This window comes from Lissotriton vulgaris, unplaced genomic scaffold, assembly GCF_964263255.1.
Source record: "Lissotriton vulgaris unplaced genomic scaffold, aLisVul1.2 SCAFFOLD_2398, whole genome shotgun sequence".
Lineage (NCBI taxonomy): Eukaryota > Metazoa > Chordata > Amphibia > Caudata > Salamandridae > Lissotriton > Lissotriton vulgaris.
This window is the reverse complement of record NW_028255800.1, coordinates 122,506-141,672: the sequence shown is the minus strand read 5'-3', so window position 1 is coordinate 141,672 and position 19,167 is coordinate 122,506. Positions and strand designations below refer to the sequence as shown.

At 47.5% G+C, this 19,167-nt stretch overlaps 1 protein-coding gene across 2 annotated transcripts in view; it reads left to right on the top strand.

The window, feature by feature from the left end:
- Window positions 1–19,167, top strand: part of LOC147658892 (F-box-like/WD repeat-containing protein TBL1XR1) — a 294,359-nt gene that overhangs the window by 192,284 nt on the left and 82,908 nt on the right. For both annotated transcript variants that reach the window (XM_086952052.1, XM_086952053.1), the window contains exon 11: window positions 16,207–16,267. In XM_086952052.1, the coding sequence (XP_086808178.1) occupies window positions 16,207–16,267 (61 nt within the window). The remainder of the gene's footprint in view (window positions 1–16,206; window positions 16,268–19,167) is intronic.

Genomic DNA, 19,167 nt, shown 5'->3' with positions numbered 1-19,167 from the left:
CAAGGCCTGATTCAATCCCGCCTTGATTTTAATAACGTCCTCTACCTCGGAGCCCCAGAATCCACTCTGAGGAGGTTGCAGATAGCACAAAATTGTGCTGCACGTCTGCTACTTGACATCCCTCGTAGGCAGTCAGTCAGATCCGGGTTGGTCTCCCTCCACTGGCTACCTGTGCGTCAAAGGGTGCTGTTCAAGGCCCTATGTATAGCCCACCAGTCTTTTTGGAACTCTGGACCCAAGATCACACAGGACCTAATCCATCACTACAGACCCAACAGGAACCTAAGATCAGATCAGTCCTTCTTGGCAGTCACCCCGAGAGTAAGGAGATCTAGAGCGGGAGGCAGGTCTTTTTCCTACAACGCAGCGAGATCCTGGAACACCCTTCCACCGCATCTAAGATCCAACTCTAACCTTACGACATTCCGCAAACATCTGAAAACCTTCCTGTTTAATTCAGTCTAATCCGCCCCCCTCTCCCGTGTTCTCTTCCCCTCTGTCGGATCTGGCATTCTCAGCGCTTGGACGCCCCTGGGCAGCAATTCGCGCTATATAAATCCACATCAAATCAAATCAAAATCAAATATGTTTCAAAGTCGGGTACTGCTAGCCCCCCCCCCTCCGCTTTAAGTCTCATTAGGGTCTTAAGCGCAACTCTGCAGCGGCCCGATCCCCAAAGGAATGCCACGAGCAGTGAGCCCAAGTTCCGGAAGACGGCCGATGGGATCCAGACCGGAAGCGTCCTGAAGTAATAGAGTAGCCGAGGAAGCGCCACCATCTTCAGCAGTGCTATACGTCCTGCCACCGATAGCGGCAGGGTGGCCCAGAAGGACATGCTACCCTTTAGTGCCCGGACGCATCAGGAAATGTTGCCCTCTAGGATGTCAGCAGGGCCATGATAGACGTAAACCCCCAGATATTTGAGGCAGCTAGGTGCCCATCTGATAGCCCTAGGAGTGTCTGGTTGGGGCTCTCCCCTACGAACCGGGAACAAGCAAGTTTTCGCCCAGTTCACCCTGAGGCCCGATATCTCACCGAAAGCAGTGAGTACTGTGTCTGCACCAGCCAAGGCCTCTCCAGCATCCTCTAGGAAAAGCAACAGGTCGTCAGCATAGAGGGAAATGTACTGTCGCCCTGACAAGGTCCGCAATCCTCTATAATAGGCCCCGGTGCGAATCGACAGCGCCAGGGGTTCCATCGCGAGCGCAAAGAGCAGTGGGGATAGTGAGCAGCCCTGCCTCGTACCTCGCTCCACTGGGTACTGTTGGGAAATCAGCGGGCCTGATCTTACCCTATCTATTTTAAACAACAAGGGGACCCCAATTAGTATCAGCGAGGGACCTCGGGAGCTCAATTATAAGGAAACAACAATGGTCCCTGGCAAGGAGACAGGTGAATGAAAATGAATATAGACTCGGTCAGTTCTATATTGGTGAAGACATGCCCAGCCGGGCAGCGGTCCTCAAAGTTTATATTTAGATCAAGGTATGTAAAAAACAATAACACCTTCAACAGTTCACGTACGGGGGGCACAAGCCTGTACCCAACCACACGAATACACAGACAAGGACATACACAAAGGGCTTGCAAGGCAAAATCAACAGTCTCTGCAGAATTCCAATTTTAAACAGAGAATTTCTTGTAGGTACCATTACACAGTATTGTATAGTCAATCATTCCACAAGTATATGGTACACAGTGGGTCGACGACGTTTCAGACCCCCTCACTAGATGATGGGGTCCATCATCAGGACAAGACAATAGTTGCCTTTTAAATTATAAGCCTCTTTAGCCTACAGGAAAAAAGGGGGGGGAAAACAAAGGATACATTAAGTATTTTGCCCATAATAATAGTGACTATGTGCGGTGGTTACTAAGCTAAATCGCTTCTAACCTGGTGGAGACAACGAGTGGGGTTGTGTACATGTCAACAAGCATGTGACAGGCATGTGACTGGGTGAAGAAACATATACTTTTTGTGACTGAGTAAGTGCAGCAGTGTTGGTGAGTAGTACTAAGAATAAACGCAGGGGTGGCCATAAAGTCGAATAAAAAACGGCGCAGTGGTACGAGTGGAATTCACAATTAATGCAGTTACGGCGGTACATTTTACATGGCAGAACATCATATTCAAGTGAAAAAACGGCGCAGTGGTGCGGAGTGATTTACAGAAAGAGAGATGTAGCAATACACATCCAGTATAACCCAAGGGTGGGAATTGTAAGGCTTACCAAAGGGGCATATAGTATGCAAGCTCACATCAGAGCGCGCAGGCGAGTGGGTGAGACAGGACCAGTTTTAGACTTGTTACCCGAATTTTCGGTTTGTCTAAAGGAGGAATGGTAGCGAATGAGACAAGAGACATTCAGTGGTTTAAGCATTTGCGGCCAGTGAATTGGTCAGGCAGCTTACCAGTTAATCAAGAAAAATAGTCCATGGGTCCAAGGGCGGGGGAGAATAATTTCCATTTCCGCAGTACCTGTATGTATACGTTTTACGAGCGGAAGTCAGGGAAAGAGAATATCACAGTGCATAACAGTAAAGCCGGGTGGGGCTTACCTTGTCGGCCGGATAATACCGGTGGCGCAGTGTCGCGCTGGGGTCCTGGAACCAGGATAGCCTGCGGGTAAGGGAAGGATTGTTAGCCTGGCAGTGCAAAGCGCAGAGCTCTGGGAGTGAGCAGGGAACGCGACTAAGACTTACCGGGTCAGTCGGCAACACTCGATTTCCTGGTTAGAGGAAGTCATGTGAGCACGGCCATTATAAAGTGCTCGACTATTAAGCTATGGGCACGGAAATAAAGGAAGGACCATGACCGGGCGGCCATGTTGGGTGGAGCGAGTAGGTGCAGCAGATAGAATAAGACAGCGCTGTTAGGAATAGGTGCAACGCGGTGACATTTGTGAAAAGTGATTACAAATTGTGAAAGTGGCGAAACCAGCAGCAAATAAAATTAAAATTAGAGTACATTGGTACTACATTGTACATTGGTAATACTTAAAAGTTTCTGCGAAGACCAGAGTGTTTTGGTGCATTCACATATATCTTTCCAGTTGAAGAGCATGTTCAGATTAGTGTAGTCCAGTCCTCTTGTTGGTTGAGGCCAGAGTTCAAGCTATCTGTCCTTATTATCCATTTTAACTCCTCCTTATTAAGAAGGAGATTCAGGTCACCTCCTCTTGGTGGTATTGTCATTTGGCTTATCACAGTCCAGCGGATATCGTTTTCAGAATGTTCTTTGGACGTGAAATGTTCAACCAACGGAGCGTTAGGGGTCTTACAACGTATTCTGCTCCGGTGTTGTGAAATCCGTAACTTGATTTTTGCTTAGTTTGTCCAACATAAATGAGGTTACATGGGCAAAAAATTGCATATACAACATTGCAACTGTTACAGTTTGTGAACGTCTTCAACACATTTTTAGTTTCCTTGTAAACAAATTCCTTACTTTCAACAGTAAAGTCGCATACCACACACATTCCACATTTCGCATGGCCCCTGAGGCGTGTCGTTGCCCAATGGTCATTGATCGTTCTTTTAAGTGGGGTAGGGGAAGGTAAGGCTGCCCTCACTAAATGATCTTTAATGTTTTTGCTTTTTTTAAAAGCAAAAAGTGGGCGTTCCCAGTTCAATTGTCCTGAATTTAGAATATGCCAGTTTTTTTTAATGGTTTTCGTGACTTTGTTGGACACACTGGAAAAAGTTGTGACACAAACGAGTTTGTTTGTAGTAGGCTTAGGTTTATTTACCAAGAGGGTCTCACGTGAGCAATACCAGGCCCGCTTCATAGAATTTTTTATGAGGCGGCGAGGATAGCCTCTTTGTCTCCATTTGGTGGCTAAGAGGCTGGCTTCATGGAAATAGTCCTCTTTGTGGAAATTGTTCCTTCTCAGCCGGAGGAACTGAGAGTAAGGTAAACTATCCTTCAAAGCCCTAGGATGACAACTATTATAGCTAAGAAGCGTGTTTTTCTCAGTGGGTTTGTGGTATAGAGAGGTTTAATTTTATTTGCTGCTGGTTTCGCCACTTTCACAATTTGTAATGACTTTTCACAAATGTCACCGCGTTGCACCTATTCCTAACAGCGCTGTCTTATTCTATCTGCTGCACCTACTCGCTCCACCCAACATGGCCGCCCGGTCATGGTCCTTCCTTTATTTCCGTGCTCATAGCTTAGCCAATAGTCGAGCACTTTATAATGGCCGTGCTCACATGACTTCCCCTAACCAGGAAATCGAGTGTTGCCGACTGACCCGGTAAGTCTTAGTCGCGTTCCCTGCTCACTCCCAGAGCTCTGCGCTTTGCACTGCCAGGCTGACAATCCTTCCCTTACCCGCAGGCTATCCTGGTTCCAGGACCCCAGCGCGACACTGCGCCACCGGTATTATCCGGCCGACAAGGTAAGCCCCACCCGGCTTTACTGTTATGCACTGTGATATTCTCTTTCCCTGACTTCCGCTCGTAAAACGTATACCATACATACAGGTACTGCGGAAACGGAAATTATTCTCCCCCGCCCTTGGACCCATGGACTATTTTTCTTGATTAACTGGTAAGCTGCCTGACCAATTCACTGGCCGCAAATGCTTAAACCACTGAATGTCTCTTGTCTCATTCGCTACCATTCCTCCTTTAGACAAACCGAAAATTCGGGTAACAAGTCTAAAACTGGTCCTGTCTCACCCACTCGCCTGCGCGCTCTGATGTGAGCTTGCATACTATATGCCCCTTTGGTAAGCCTTACAATTCCCACCCTTGGGTTATACTGGATGTGTATTGCTACATCTCTCTTTCTGTAAATCACTCCGCACCACTGCGCCGTTTTTTCACTTGAATATGATGTTCTGCCATGTAAAATGTACCGCCGTAACTGCATTAATTGTGAATTCCACTCGTACCACTGCGCCATTTTTTATTCGACTTTATGGCCACCCCTGCGTTTATTCTTAGTACTACTCACCAACACTGCTGCACTTACTCAGTCACAAAAAGTATATGTTTCTTCACCCAGTCACATGCCTGTCACATGCTTGTTGACATGTACACAACCCCACTCGTTGTCTCCACCAGGTTAGAAGCGATTTAGCTTAGTAACCACCGCCCATAGTCACTAATATTATGCGCAAAATACTTAATCTATCCTTTGTTCCCCCCCCCCCCTTTTTTCCTGTAGGCTAAAGAGGCTTATAATTTAAAAGGCAACTATTGTCTTGTCCTGATGATGGACCCCATCATCTAGTAAGGGGGTCCGAAACGTCGTCGACCCACTGTGTACCATATACTTGTGGAATGATTGACTATACAATACTGTGTAATGGTACCTACAAGAAATTCTCTGTTTAAAATTGGAATTCTGCAGAGACTGTTGATTTTGCCTTGCAAGCCCTTTGTGTATGTCTTTGTCTGTGTATTCGTGTGGTTGGGTACAGGCTTGTGCCCCCCGTACGTGAACTGTTGAAGGTGTTATTGTTTTTTACATACCTTGATCTAAATATAAACTTTGAGGACCGCTGCCCGGCTGGGCATGTCTTCACCAATATAGAACTGACTGAGTCTATATTCATTTTCATTCACCTGTCTCCTTGCCAGGGACCATTGTTGTTTCCTGATCTTACCCTAGCCATCGCCGAGGCATATAGCACCGCAGTCCAGCGCAGGAACCCCTCCCCCATCCCAAAGCAACTAAGCACTCTACGGAGGTATTCCCACTCTAGGCTGTCAAAAGCCTTCTCCAGGTCAATTGAGAGGATCATGGGTTGGGGGACCTCGTCGTGGTCCTCCTCCAGCAGGCGGAGCAACCGACGGATGTTCATCGTAGTATTACGCTTGGGGATGAAACCCGCCTGGTCTTTATGCAATAGGGCCAGGATGCTGCTTAAAATCTTATAATCAACCGTAAGCATCGAGAGCGGCCTGTAAGACGCCGGGTCGTTGCTCTTCTTATCGGGTTTGAGCAGGGGGACCACCAGGGCCTCACGCATTGAACCCGGAAGGTGCCCCAGACGCTTCGCCTCTCTGTAGACTATCAAAAGCCGCGGGGCCAGGAGGTCAATGTAGGTGGAGTAGAACTCCACTGGAAGTCCGTCCAGGCCTGGGGTTTTGTTCAGTGCCCTCTTTTTTTATGGCGCTGCGGATCTCCCCCAGCTCCACGTCTCTCCCCAGTTCCTTCGCCTGTTCAGGCTCCAGAGCGGGGATAGGTAAATCCTGTAAGAAGTCATCAATGGGTGAAGTGTCCGGTGACATCCTACTTCGGTACAATTCTTCATAGTAGTTCAGAAAACAACTAAGGATTTCGGGTTGGGTATAAACCTCTATGCCCTCTGCATCCCGCATAGCTACTGTGGGAGAGGTGCGCCTCGTAGGGTTAGCCAGCCAAGCCAAGAGCGCTCCCGATTTATCACCCTCTGCGAGCGACCTGGTCAGATAAGCCTTACAGTCGAAACTACGTAGCCTTTCAACTTCAACAGCTACAGCTTCCTTCGCCGCCGCAGTCTGTTGTTGAAGCTCTGGGCGGTCTGGACGGAGGAGCTACATCTCGCGGAGTTTCCGATCTACTTTACTAAGGTCTTCCAGAAGGACCCGTCGCATCCCCACCTTCTTCGTTATGCAATAGCCCCTAATTACCACTTTAAATGCATCCCATTCCGTGGCCCTTGCCCTAGCCGTACCCTCGTTCTCCGCGAAGTACGCAGCGATTCTGTCTTCCAGTTCACTCCGGAACACCAGATCTTGTAGTATCTCGGGGCGTAGCCTCCAAGTCGGAACACAGAGGGTACCCGGGAACCACCTAAAGTCGGCCAGTAGAGGGTTGTGGTCGGAGATAGTCCTCGTTAAATACTCAGACCTCACGGCCGTGGAAGGTAGTTCTGCCGATCCCAAGAACCCATCCAACCGCACATGCAGTTTGTGCATGCCGGAGAAGTGGGAGTAGTCCCGGGCATGCAGGTGCTGGGCTCGCCAGATGTCAGTCAGTCCCCATTTACTCTGCCATTCCAGTCTACCCTTGGCTACCCGGTGGGTTGGTGAGTCCGGAAGGGGAGGGTGAGATCTGTCAAGATCAATGTCCACCACCGAGTTGAAATCCCCCCCCAATCAAAAGAGGCCCCGATAGATAGTGGGCCAGAGAGCCCGACAGCGCCGCAAAAAAGGCCAGCTGGGCCACGTTAGGCACATAAATGCTGCATATGTTCAGATCCTTTCCCCCCAGTTTGCCAGCTATGGCCACAAACCTCTCCTCCGGATACACAGTGTTTTGTTACCTGCAGGGGAACCCCGGCCCGCACCCAGATCAACGGGCCCCTAGCATAAGCTGAGTATGTGGTGTTGTATAACTGCTCTCTCCACCTACGCTGCAATGCTAATCCCTCTGTCTTCGTTAGGTGTGTCTCTTGTAGAAGCGCAATCTGTACTCCCCTACGCACCAGGTATGCGTGGAGTTTATGTCGCCTGGACATGAAATAAAGCCTGCCCACATTCCAGGTTATGCACTTCAAAGTGGATAGATCAGCCATTGTCCCATGGTACTTCTCCAAGTCTCCCCCAGCAATGTTCAAGTACAGGTAAACACAGTGAATGCCACGCACCGATGGCGTGCCTCTCCCCCCCCCCCCCCCCCCCCAACCCCCACCACCTCCCCCTCCGTTGAAGCCGGCTCACCCGAGATCACCCTTGGCCATCGAGCAGGTCCTCTGCTGTCTCTGGGGTTATCACAGGGAGGTTCACACTATCAGTCTCCGAGTACTCCGTGTCCGTGTGGCCCCCACCTCCGCCCGGCTCCAAGTCTTCAATTATAGGTCCGCCTTGGGAGCCTGACATACTGGATACCATCTCCAGCACCCCCCGCCGTTCCGCTGTAGTCTCCTGTCGAGGGTCGGCCAAGTCTGCCTCGGCGATTCCGGATCCTCTTAGACCTCCGCTGTAGGCCTACCTCCGAGGTAGTCGAGGAGGACGACCCAGGGCCATCCTTGCCAGCTCCGTACAGTTAAAGCCAACTGCACGCGTCATCTGGGGTATCGAAGAATTTGGTCGTGCCATCCAGGATGATGCGGAGCCTCGCCGGAAATAGCAAAGAATACTGGATGCTCTCACTCCTCAGTTCTCGTTTGATCGCTAAGAAGAAGGTTCACCCTGCTATTTGCCACCTGGTATGGTCCATTTTGTCTGGCGGCATTGAGGAGCAAATCTCTGTCGCGGAAATGTAGTAGCCGCGCTACCACCGGACGTGGGGGTCGGCCCAGTTGCGGCGGCCTGGATGGCACCCTGTGCGCCCGTTCTAGGGTGTAAAAGGAGGAAAGCCCCTCGGGTGCCACCACCGACCTGAGCCAATCCTCCAAGTAGGCCACCATGTCACCACCTTCGATTTTTTCCGGCAGGCCCACCACACAGATGTTGTTCCTTCTATTGCGCCTTTCCGCGTCCTCTGCTCTTCTCTCTAGAGCATCTATGCGGGTCAAAGCGTCCTTCATGGCGGCAGCTAAATTTTTTTGCGCAGGTTCCAAGATTCACACCAAGCTCTCAACTTCCTTGACTCTGTCCGAGAGCTTACTGTGGTCCGCCCTGAGCAGGCCCAGGCTCGTTGCGACCTGGGCAATGTCCCGTTGGAGGGCCGACCGCGAATCAGTGATCGCTGCCAGGATCCTGTCGAGTTGTTGCTGGAGGTGTGGATTCCCCGACATCTCCGGATCCAATTGATCTTCTTTATCAGGCGCCTACACGTCAGAGGCAGCCTGAGTGCCACCCTTAGTACTCTTTGGCTTCACCATGGCGGCCTCGGTCTCCAGCGGTGGACCCTGAGGTCGCCCAGTCAAGGACCCGCCAATCGGTCTCCGGTATGGTGGCTGGAGATATCACGACTGCTCGTAAGCCAGGCGCACAGAACTGGGTGCTCGCCCAAGTGGGTTCATCCGACCGCAGAGAGTATAGGAAGTCAGTGATACCTGCCAGTGGGTCTTCGCAGGCTCGGCGAGGTTGCCGGGATCAGGCAGCAATGGCGTCCGTCGTTGATGCCACGTGGCGTGGGCACCAAACGAGCCGTCTCCCCTGCCAGGCCGCAGTGGCAATGGGCCGGGCGAAGGCCGACAGCACTTCCCCTGGAAGCAAAAGGGCGGAAGGGGAGGGGGGAGAAGGGTCACTATCAGGTAGTAGTGCACAGCCGGGGTCTTCGATCTCCTCGAGACACAGTCACCTTCGTCACCAATTGCAGGCCTTTCCGACCACCAGGTTCGGCCTACGTGGATACTGTGACTAGGCCGAGCTCCGTCCAGCCACTCTCGCTGTCCCCCGGGATCCGGTCAGGGCTCAGAATTCTTCCAGTGTGGTTAAAGTGGGCCCACACGCTGCCAATTCCAAGGACCAAGATGGTGGCGGTCTCTGCCGTCTTGAGCAGGACGAGGTGTCGGGCCGCTCCCCCTTCCCTCCGCGGCTTTGCGGCGTGTTCAGGGCTCGGCTGAGCGGCGGTCTCGATGGACACCGCTTGGAAAGTTCACCGGGGTCTCCAGCCGCTCAGGCAGTCGGCATTGGCGTCGTTCCTCCAGAAGGGGAAGGAAGAAGGTGTCATCTGAGTCGCCGGTCCTCCTGGGTCCACGGGCCGCTTCAGGACCACGGAGATGGAGCGGGCGCCATCTTGAGCTCCGCGCCGCTCGCCCCGTGGGCTCTCGTTCACCTCGATCGGGTCTCACTGCAGGACTCCAAAGTCGCCCCCCGGTTCAGCACCTGCAGCACTCAACGATCTGGGGGCTGGGGTGCCCGTATCGCCCGGGGATCAGGATTAATCGCGGTTCGATCGCGGAGCCGAGCGCTCAGGCGACCTCCACCATCGGCGCCCAAGCCACGCCCTAGGACAATTATTCTGTTTTTACTGTTTTTTGGGGAAGACACTGTACCTCATTGAAGCAGACATTCCAGAATGCTATTGCATAATTTTTGCTGTTGCATGTACTCTCAAGATTGTATTTCCCAGGCGTTCCATGAACTTGCTTTTGAAAGGACATGCTTAGAATGAACATCAAGGGGCTGTTTTATTCCACGCCACTTCTCCACTATTCCCCTCGTCACTGTAATCCACTGTACAGCACAATGTCATGTCTTCTCTCTACGATGACACATGCTGTTTTATGGGTTGTAGCACCGTTTTGGTACCTGTCACTGTAGGGAAGATTTCTGTAAACCCAGTCAGACCTTCCATTGAATGAGAAAATGATGGGAGCTCCTCTAAAAGCCTGCCTCACCCTTTCCTTAAAGCACACTTAAGCTTCTCAGGCCCCCTCTCTTTGAAAGCCTGGCTCAGAGTTTCCCGAAGAAATAGAGCCTAGTACCCAAACAGAAATACCCTATGGTCTCTACCTCCAGCATTTTGTAGTGAAGTTGAAAACTATGGAAGGTCTTCATAGTTGCATGGATCAGCATCTCTTCAGCTTCTTTCAGCTGGGTACGCTCTTTAAGACCGACCCCTTGACTCATATGTTGCTACCTCGATATTTGATTTTTAAAGTTTACTATTCAACATTCGTATCGGAGGTCCATTGTTGACTTTCAAGCATGACTCCAAAGTAGTTTATTTTCTTATAACTTGATTTATTAAATAAAAAATAACCAAAATCTCTTTACCATAAAGTCTGTAGAAAAATAACTTAGTTAGGATACATCCGTCTTGCACCATGACCAACCCCAAGTATCGTTTAAAGTTAGTTGTCCTCCCCCTTACTTGATTTCTCTTGTTCTTTCTCTCTGTGGTGGGAAGCCTTTCTGACTGGGTTTGCCTGTTCTCGCGAAGAGTTGTGATGAGAAGACTCAGATTAAGATTTTTAAACAAAACCTTGAAATGAATAATGCCCATCCTTTTTGGTCACAGCTCATCTATTTGTACCTGTTCCCATAACTTGTCTCAGGATATCTTTCCCTTGGGTAAATGTAATGGGTTCACTAAGATTGAGACTCCGACGCATGGTTGTTTTAAAGGTTGGGTTACCTTAGGGTTTATCATAAACCCACATGTACAGTGATAGTACACAGTCTATGCCATAGGATATGTACAGTCTCAACAAGTGTCTACAATCACAAGGTAGGAGTAAAGTGACCAAACCAGTGCCAAACCAGTGCCAATTACGAGCCCCTGTGTGGTGGAACCTAAGGCAGTGGAGCTTTGTGGTGTGGATAAGGATTTTGAGAAAGACAAACATAGACACTCCCTCTCACCCTTCTCTCCCTTTCTCCCTCACCCTTCTCACCCTCCTCCCTCTCTCTCCCTCTGTCACTCACCTGTCTCTCCCTTTCTCCCTCTATCCCCTCTCCCCCTTTCTCCCTCTCCCTTCTTTCTCCCTCTCCCTTCTTTCTCCCTCTCCCTTCTTTCTCCCTCTCCCTTCTTTCTCCCTCTCCCCCTCTCCCCCTTCTCTCTCTTCCCTTCTCTCCCCCAGCTATATTGGTTCTCCCTACTAGGGGTTCATATCTTCTCAGCCCTCATCCTTTTGCCTGATCTCTGCTTCTGTGGTGTAGACAAAGACCATGATTGGACTGGGTACCTCAGTACAAGAAAATGTGCACATAAGCCTGTATGGATGACCAGTTTGTCAAAGCTTATTACTTAGGACTTGTTGCAGTCTTTGGCCATAGTGAAGTAGCCCAAGCTGGATTATGCATCATTGAAAAGTGTAACCTTACCTGCCTGTGATTCAGCTATCTTGAACACACTGCGGTTGGTTTGACCTCCCAGTCGAGCCACAGGATTTTCACTCTAAAGGGACTCAATGGCATTTCATCCATCTTTCCACCATGTTCTTTGCTCAGGAGGTTTATTCTTCCTGGGCTCCTATATATACATGGTTCCATTGGTCGAGCCTCAGTAATCCTGTTTACAATTATCTTCTGCACCAATGCTATTGAAAGAAAGATTGCATCTTATTAGTTTCAGACTGCATCTTATTGATTTCAGACTTCTATACATTGTTGTAGCATGTGGAAAAATTTGCTTTGGGTCAAATTTGAACATCGCATTACACTTTATTTTCCCTCCTACCCTCATAAGTATCAGTTGCAAGAAGTTTCTTAGACCCTTGATTGGGTACTGGATTTGGCTCTTTTAGAATGTCCAGTGGTTGATGGAGGAAAGGCCGCCCCATAGCCACACTGCTAAAATGCAAGCTGTCTCCTTGACCTAAAGACCTTCCTTTCAATAGTTTACAAGAGCTACAAGAGATTATTTGTAATATTCTTTATCGCAAAGCATTACTGCCGGCAATCTGTATTATCTTAAGTCAGTGGCTGCTAAGGACGACTCATTAGTAGTAGCTGCATCTGAAGGCAAGCATCATTTGTGAGATTAATGGTTGTGACTTTTGGAAGTCATCAGGAAACTGTGTTTGAAACCTTGGCTTATTTCTACAATGAGAGTGAGTAGTATCTACAAGAGGGGAAATGGAATGGCCTTATTGGCAATTGTTTGACATCATAATGACTTGGCTACCAATTACGCTGCCAGATGGGGTTGGGGCCTTCAGTCTCCTTGTAGAAAAGACTTTAGGATACATGACGTCTTGGGCAGCTTTTCAGAATACAAGTGCTTTCGACGTGGAGCCTTTTTAAATTCATTAAAACCTTGTATGAATATTCACTGGCCATTACAATCCAGTCTTCATCTCCAATGAGCATAGGGAGGGCAGAGAAGTACTTGGTAACAGAATCTGCCCTAAAATGCTCATCAGACAGCTCGAAGCCTGTTCGTTTTCAGGGAAGCTGCCTAGCAGTGCTTTCATAACCAAGCTACACAGTGTTCTGTGCCCCAGTTGTAAGGGCAGACACCTAGCTGCCTTGAGCAGCAGAGTGATGGCCATAGATGCTGCTATTGAAGAACCTGAAATGACTAATATATCCACCACTCAAATTACTTTAGTTTTTCACTATACTAATTCACCACTAATCCTTTATGGGTACCGGTGTAGGGTACTACTCACTGAAAAAGCACTTCAATGCCTCGTCAGTGGTAGTAAGCACTATAGAAATGCAAATCCAATACAATAAAATTCAAACATCCACTCCACCCTCTCTGTGCCTTAGTCCAAGACATCCAGAGTGCTGGGGCTGTTAGCAGCCTGACTCAGCCACTCAATGTTACTGCCTAAATTCTGACCTTTTTCCCTGGGGCAAATTTCCCAGGTCCTTTTGCTCTATAAATCGAGGTCCCTGAGGATCCATGCCCTCCATCTGTCATTTGCAGGTCTAGTGAAATCATTGCTTCGGTGTTTTAGCAGCTTTTTAACTGCTCTTGGCTGGAAAAGTTAGAAGGTAGTCCCTTTGCTTAAAGAAAACCCCTAAAAAAACCATAGACTAACACAGTGGTGTTGGCTAATTTCAGCCTATATCTCTCATGCAGGTGGCGTCTAAAATTTTGAAACAATTGGTCAACACTCAATTGACCATGTATCTGGACGATAATGCCCTGTAGCATTACACTTAGGCAGGCGTTTGCCAAGGTCAGAGCACGGAATCACCCGTTTTGAAGTTATAAAGACCGTAAAAATCACCCTGGGTTAAGGGGAAAGTGCTGCTCTCAAACTGCTTGATTTATCAGCAGCATTTGATACAGTGTCTCACTCCATTTTTTTACAACACCTCTCTGAGGATGGAATCGGTGGGTTGACCTGGAGATATCATAATCCTTCCTTGAGGAGAGAGAAAAAGGAATTCAAGGCAGCCTGCTTTTGGGGTGCCTCATGGCCCAGGAATGGCCCTGGGTACTGTAGGGGCTCATGCACTTGTGCCCACCCCTGACATAGGGCACCCAGCTAGAAGGGTGGCTGATGTGTGCTAGGGCAGTGGGGTTGTGGGCATGGTACACAGGGATGTGTGTCATGTCTACTCTTAGTTTAGGTCTGCACCAGGACACTCAGCCTGCAAAGGCAGTTTGTGGGTGTCAGGGTACAGGGCCCCTAAGGATGGCATAATAACTGCTGCAGAGCTTAGGGGTCTTCTCTGGTCACAATGCCCTGGGTACCTAGGGTACCATTTAACAGGGGCTGACATATGGCCAGAGATGCCAATTGGGTTTAGGCTTTACTACAGTTTTTAGGGAAGGAACACGGGCCCTGGGTACCTGTTTGGCAGGGATCCAGGGCACACCAAGGAAAAGTGCATCAGGTATCAGGCAAAAAGTGGGGGAGTTACTGCAACTGAAACACACTTCCTTACGTGCACCAGCTGCCTTTTGCCATAAAATCTGTCTTCAAACAACTGTGAATAATGCACAAGGCAATAAACGGGAAAACACCAATATTTTTACAGTTGAGACCATAAAAGGACTCTGCTTGCCATATTGGCCACAGAAGTAACTGGTCTGTCTTAGTTTGCTGATGCTACCTTTCCCTACCAAACTTTGAAATTCATTCTCTTGAAATATAGAGGCTACTGTAAATAACCTGCAATTTAAAATGTTGTTAAAATCTTGGCTATTCCCCAGTTGATATGGGGTATAAAATAAAGTATGGATTTGATCCTAAACAGGAGATGTGGACTTGGTGAAACACTCAGAAACCTGCACGATCCCATAATTCTTACTATGAACCAAAAATTGGGATGTCCCAGAAAAACATGGACAAAGGTGGAATACTAGGTTACATTTGGAAAAAGAGGATCGAGACTTGGTTCTATCACGCACATCTACCGAGTCCTAAACAACATCAATTAAATATTGGACAACGTTCAGATATTACATAACCTGCAGGCTACACCTCTAATTAAAAATAAGCCTTGAATTAAATGGTCGTCTTCTACTGCTTTCGGTGACACAACCTGTGATCTGTCACCAAATGTTGTATGAGTTGGGTAAAAAGTGTAATTCATATCCCTGTTAACGGAATCTAAACCCATCCATGTCTCCTTCTGCCCTCTACTGCTTGACCTTCCAAATGTACTTTTACAAAGCTCTTCTTACCAGATGTATAAGCATGACCAAAATTGTATTCTCTAACACTACTACTGCCATCCTCTATTAGTGTACTAGGACAGCTAAACAATAGTATACACATTAACTCAATCCCTTTTATCACAGACACAATTAGAAATGTATATTGATACATAACTAAAGCATCTGTGAATAGCTCCTCCAGTTTAGAAATTGCATGCAATTAATCTGTATAACTGTTAATGTTGCATAACCTGTGACTAATACAATAAACACTAAAAAGTTATTCTGGGCTTCATGCAGCAGCTTGCTCCCTGTTGCAAAGCACTTCAGTGTTTTGGGGGGGGGGCGCGGGGGGTTGTAAGATCTATACAGGTGTGCAAGTGAATAAAACCCCTGTTGGAAGTGCATCTCTGGATAAACTCGGTTGCACTTTTGTAATTGGTATGAACAGGGGGAGAGAGAGGTGCAGCAGTAACAAACTATACTACCCCCCCCACCCCCCCCAAAAAAAAAACAACACAGGACTGTTTTTTACCTATGTGCCCATTGTAGCGACAGTCACGCATAGGACTTTTCTGAGACTGCACCTGAACTTCTTGCTGAAGACTCACCTATGTGTCAATGGTACAGATGGACCACAGTAGTTGTACAGGCATGTGGTCCAGACTGGTTGTGGTGTGGTTAGGAGGGAAGGAGAGGGTGAGTGGTGTATGGATAATCTAAGGTCCAGGGCTTTGTCAGTTAACAGGATTATAATTCTCAATTCCGCCTTCAAAATCTGGAAACACTGGCACATTGACAAAGCAAACATGCCTTCTATGATTTTGTTACTGGTGCTTGAGAGCCCAGATAAGTCTACCACAATGAAGGACTATCTGTATGGAATCTTGCTGGGGCATTTTTCCTTCATACCTTCAGCGGGTCCAAAACGGGGCATAATTCTCATGCGTTTGGCTAACGATTTAACATTAGCCCTTTCTGTTGTGTAACTAGTCAAAATCCTACTTATTAAATTGTATTAAAGGAAAGCTACCATTTAGCAAAAGAGGCTAAAGCAAGTCAGTGTTCGCTGTTTTTCGGCTGTCGAGGCAGTAAGCAGTTAATATGCAGATTAATACTATGGTTTGTTTTTACACTGCTTACTGTTAAATTATTTTCATGCACTTTACAAAAGCAAAATTTGTTAGACACTGACTTAACCATGGCTGAAAAGCAGTCTGTAGGTCTTTGGTGCAGTTGTACTGCAGTAATGCATTTCACAAAAAAGTTATTGTACTAAATACATGTTAATCCTTTTTTTTTTTTTTTTGAAGACCACAATCATTTGGGACGCACACACTGGAGAAGCCAAACAGCAGTTTCCTTTCCATTCTGGTGAGCCGGTCTTTCATTTGTCCTATTGCTTTAAACATTAATAAAAATGTACATGCAAGGGTTGTGTTACACTTCATCACTTCCTTTTATTTTTGACTATGTGATAAACCTACTGCAATTTTAGAAGACCCATTTTTATTGACCCTGATTGCTAACAAGTAATGCTACTTCAGAAACATTCAAGCATCGTCAGCGTTATATCCCACTGTTCGATCAAGAACAAATTACCTGTTTAATTCTGGCGCAACATGACAGTTTCCAGGAAAATGTATTATCTCCTGTTTAATATTGGAGCTAGGCTCCAATTGAGCTACAACCTATTACATTTTATTCATCATATTCAGCGTTTTGTAAATGTATGCTTGCAGCCGCGTATCCTCAGCGCACCCTCTTTTTAGGTACAGAACATTGAACACTTCCGTCCCTTTCATGTAGGAGTCACCCTAGCCAAAAAAGATATCCGTGCAGAAGGAGCCCTTTCAGTGAACACTAAAACACCCTAGTTTAGTGTATGTTTAGGAACAGCCTACAAAAGTTGTGCATCATGTTTTAGTGTTCACTGAAAGGGCTCCTTCTGCACTGATATCTTTTTTGACTAGTTGAATGACTAAAGTGTGTGAACAGTTCTTGAAGATATTTTTTAACAAAAGCAATGCTTGAATAAAAGGAGGTTTGCTTTATTGTTGGAATAACTTGTAATTTTTTTGTGATCTCATGAAAACTGCTAATGTGTTCATCAGCATGACTTTACACATGTATATGTGTGTGTAATATATATATATATATATGTGGTAGGGCCCCTCCCTCCTTTGGTGCGGGTCACTGGTCGACACGACCGCTTGTGTTTGGAATGGCTATCGGACCCTGTATGGAATCCATCTGAGGGAGGGAGAGGTGAAGGGGGCATAACACCCCCTGTAATTGAAAGGCCATCAGGGGCTTCTGGTATGGGTGGAGAGGGGTATGTGGCCTAGAAACGCTTTCTTGAGCCTGGAAAATGCGTTTGGGTCCACACCAGAGACCTGCAAGCGTTTGAGTGGGTCCTGGTGGGCCTGGCGATGGGCAAACCTCGAAGTATGGGGGGCTACAGGCCCAGGTAGGTCTTCCCTTTGTGAGAGGTGTTGTAGGCACTTCTGCACCATTTCAAGCAATTTCATCTCCAAGGGCGCCAAGGCGTGTCCGAGACAGCCTTATGTATTGAGGCATCATCTGCATCGCAGAATTTCTGTCACCAGGAAATAGGAGATCCTCTCCTCTGTATAGTGGTCGTCCTACCCCTCCATGAAAGCCTATGTTATTTATGCACATAGACTGAGCAGGTAAGGTAATCGGCAGTAAACCACGAAGGTTACGAGGGCAGTTATCAACTGGTGGCAGGGGACAACCCAGAAGTGTTTAGGTAGCGCAATGCTGCAATAACTGAGAGTATTATGCCCAGTGTAAAAGGCTACAGGCCTCTACAGACACCACTCGTCCTTGGATGCAATGGGTCTTATTCACCACCTGGGTTGTGTCTGAAATGGCAGAGGAAGGGAAGTCACCGCTACAAGAGTGTACAGACCCTGCAGGGCATCAGGACTCCAGGCGGGTTGGGGCTAGCACCAATTCTCTAACCCTTAGCTCGGATGGAGATGCTCGGCAATGTCGGGCAAGTGCTGACGCTCTTGCCAGTCTGTGGACCCGTGATAAGCATTCTCGCCCCCTGTGAGGAGAACCAGAACAAATCAGCTGTGAAAGGAGCATCTAAACATTCCAGTGGACTTTGGAAAGTGAATAAGGCATATCCTAATGTCCCATTGGATGATGAACTTTTCCTTTCATTGTCCCTGGGTTTATGGGAAATGAAGTCCGTTATTGTGTCTTTGACCTGGCTGCTGTTTGTAATAAACAAAAAAAGAAGAGCATAATCCTCGCCTCTGGGTCCTGACATAGTCATTTAGGGTTGACTGAAATACAGGTTTGGACCGGGTAGTGTTGCCAGTGTTCACAAGGATAGTGGTTTACTGGCCTGGATAGCTTTGTGCGGGATGTATGAGCATTGAATTCTATCTATCTCTATCTATCTATCTATCTATCTAGCGCTAGGAGGCAATGGACCCCTTTCAAGTATATGTTAATGGGGCTTGCCTTTCAGGTTCTGGTTCTAGCATGTCTTCACCTCTATTTTCTAACCGTTGTAGCGTTGTGATTTCAGTATTTGGTTGGGCTTTAGAATACTATGTTTGTGTGCTCAAATCTAGGTGCAATATATGATTTTGCTTGTGCCATTTCTGAGAAGTTGCTCAGTAGCAAAATTGTCTTCTACAGTATTCCAGGTGAAAACGTGAAACCTCTCCTTGCCTTGAAGCTCTGTGCCTGGAATCCAGAGCCAAATATTCAAGTTTTCCAATTTAGGAAAAATTGCCTGTTGGAAGGGTCCTTCTTCGAAGATTTTTGTGCTGAGATGTTCAAAATGCCTAGTCTCTGATATATGGTGACCAGAGAGAACCACAAACTAGAAAGTCTTAGTCCTGAAAAGACAGCGCTGAAGACTTGCTAGTTTGGCTGGGTTCAATTAATTAAATTGGAGTCCTTAGCCAGCTTTGAGGTACTGGAAGGACCAAGTTGTGTACACATGCACCCCTGCCCACATTGTACTAGGAGACCAGAGTGATGAGAGGAGCTCTGAAGTATTGGTTAATTGTGGTTACTATTCAAACTCTCTAAAGCTCTATAGCATCCCGAACAGAGGAGCAGAGTGCTTCAAATCAAGGTAATTGACTGTCTCAGACCTTCTAGATTGTTTGAAGTATCCCAGTGGCTGGCGGCCTCCCATTCACTGACCAAAATTCAGTTTGTTGCTACCCCCAACGGTGGACATTGAGGATAGAAGCATTTTATGTCTCACAGGATTTTCTATT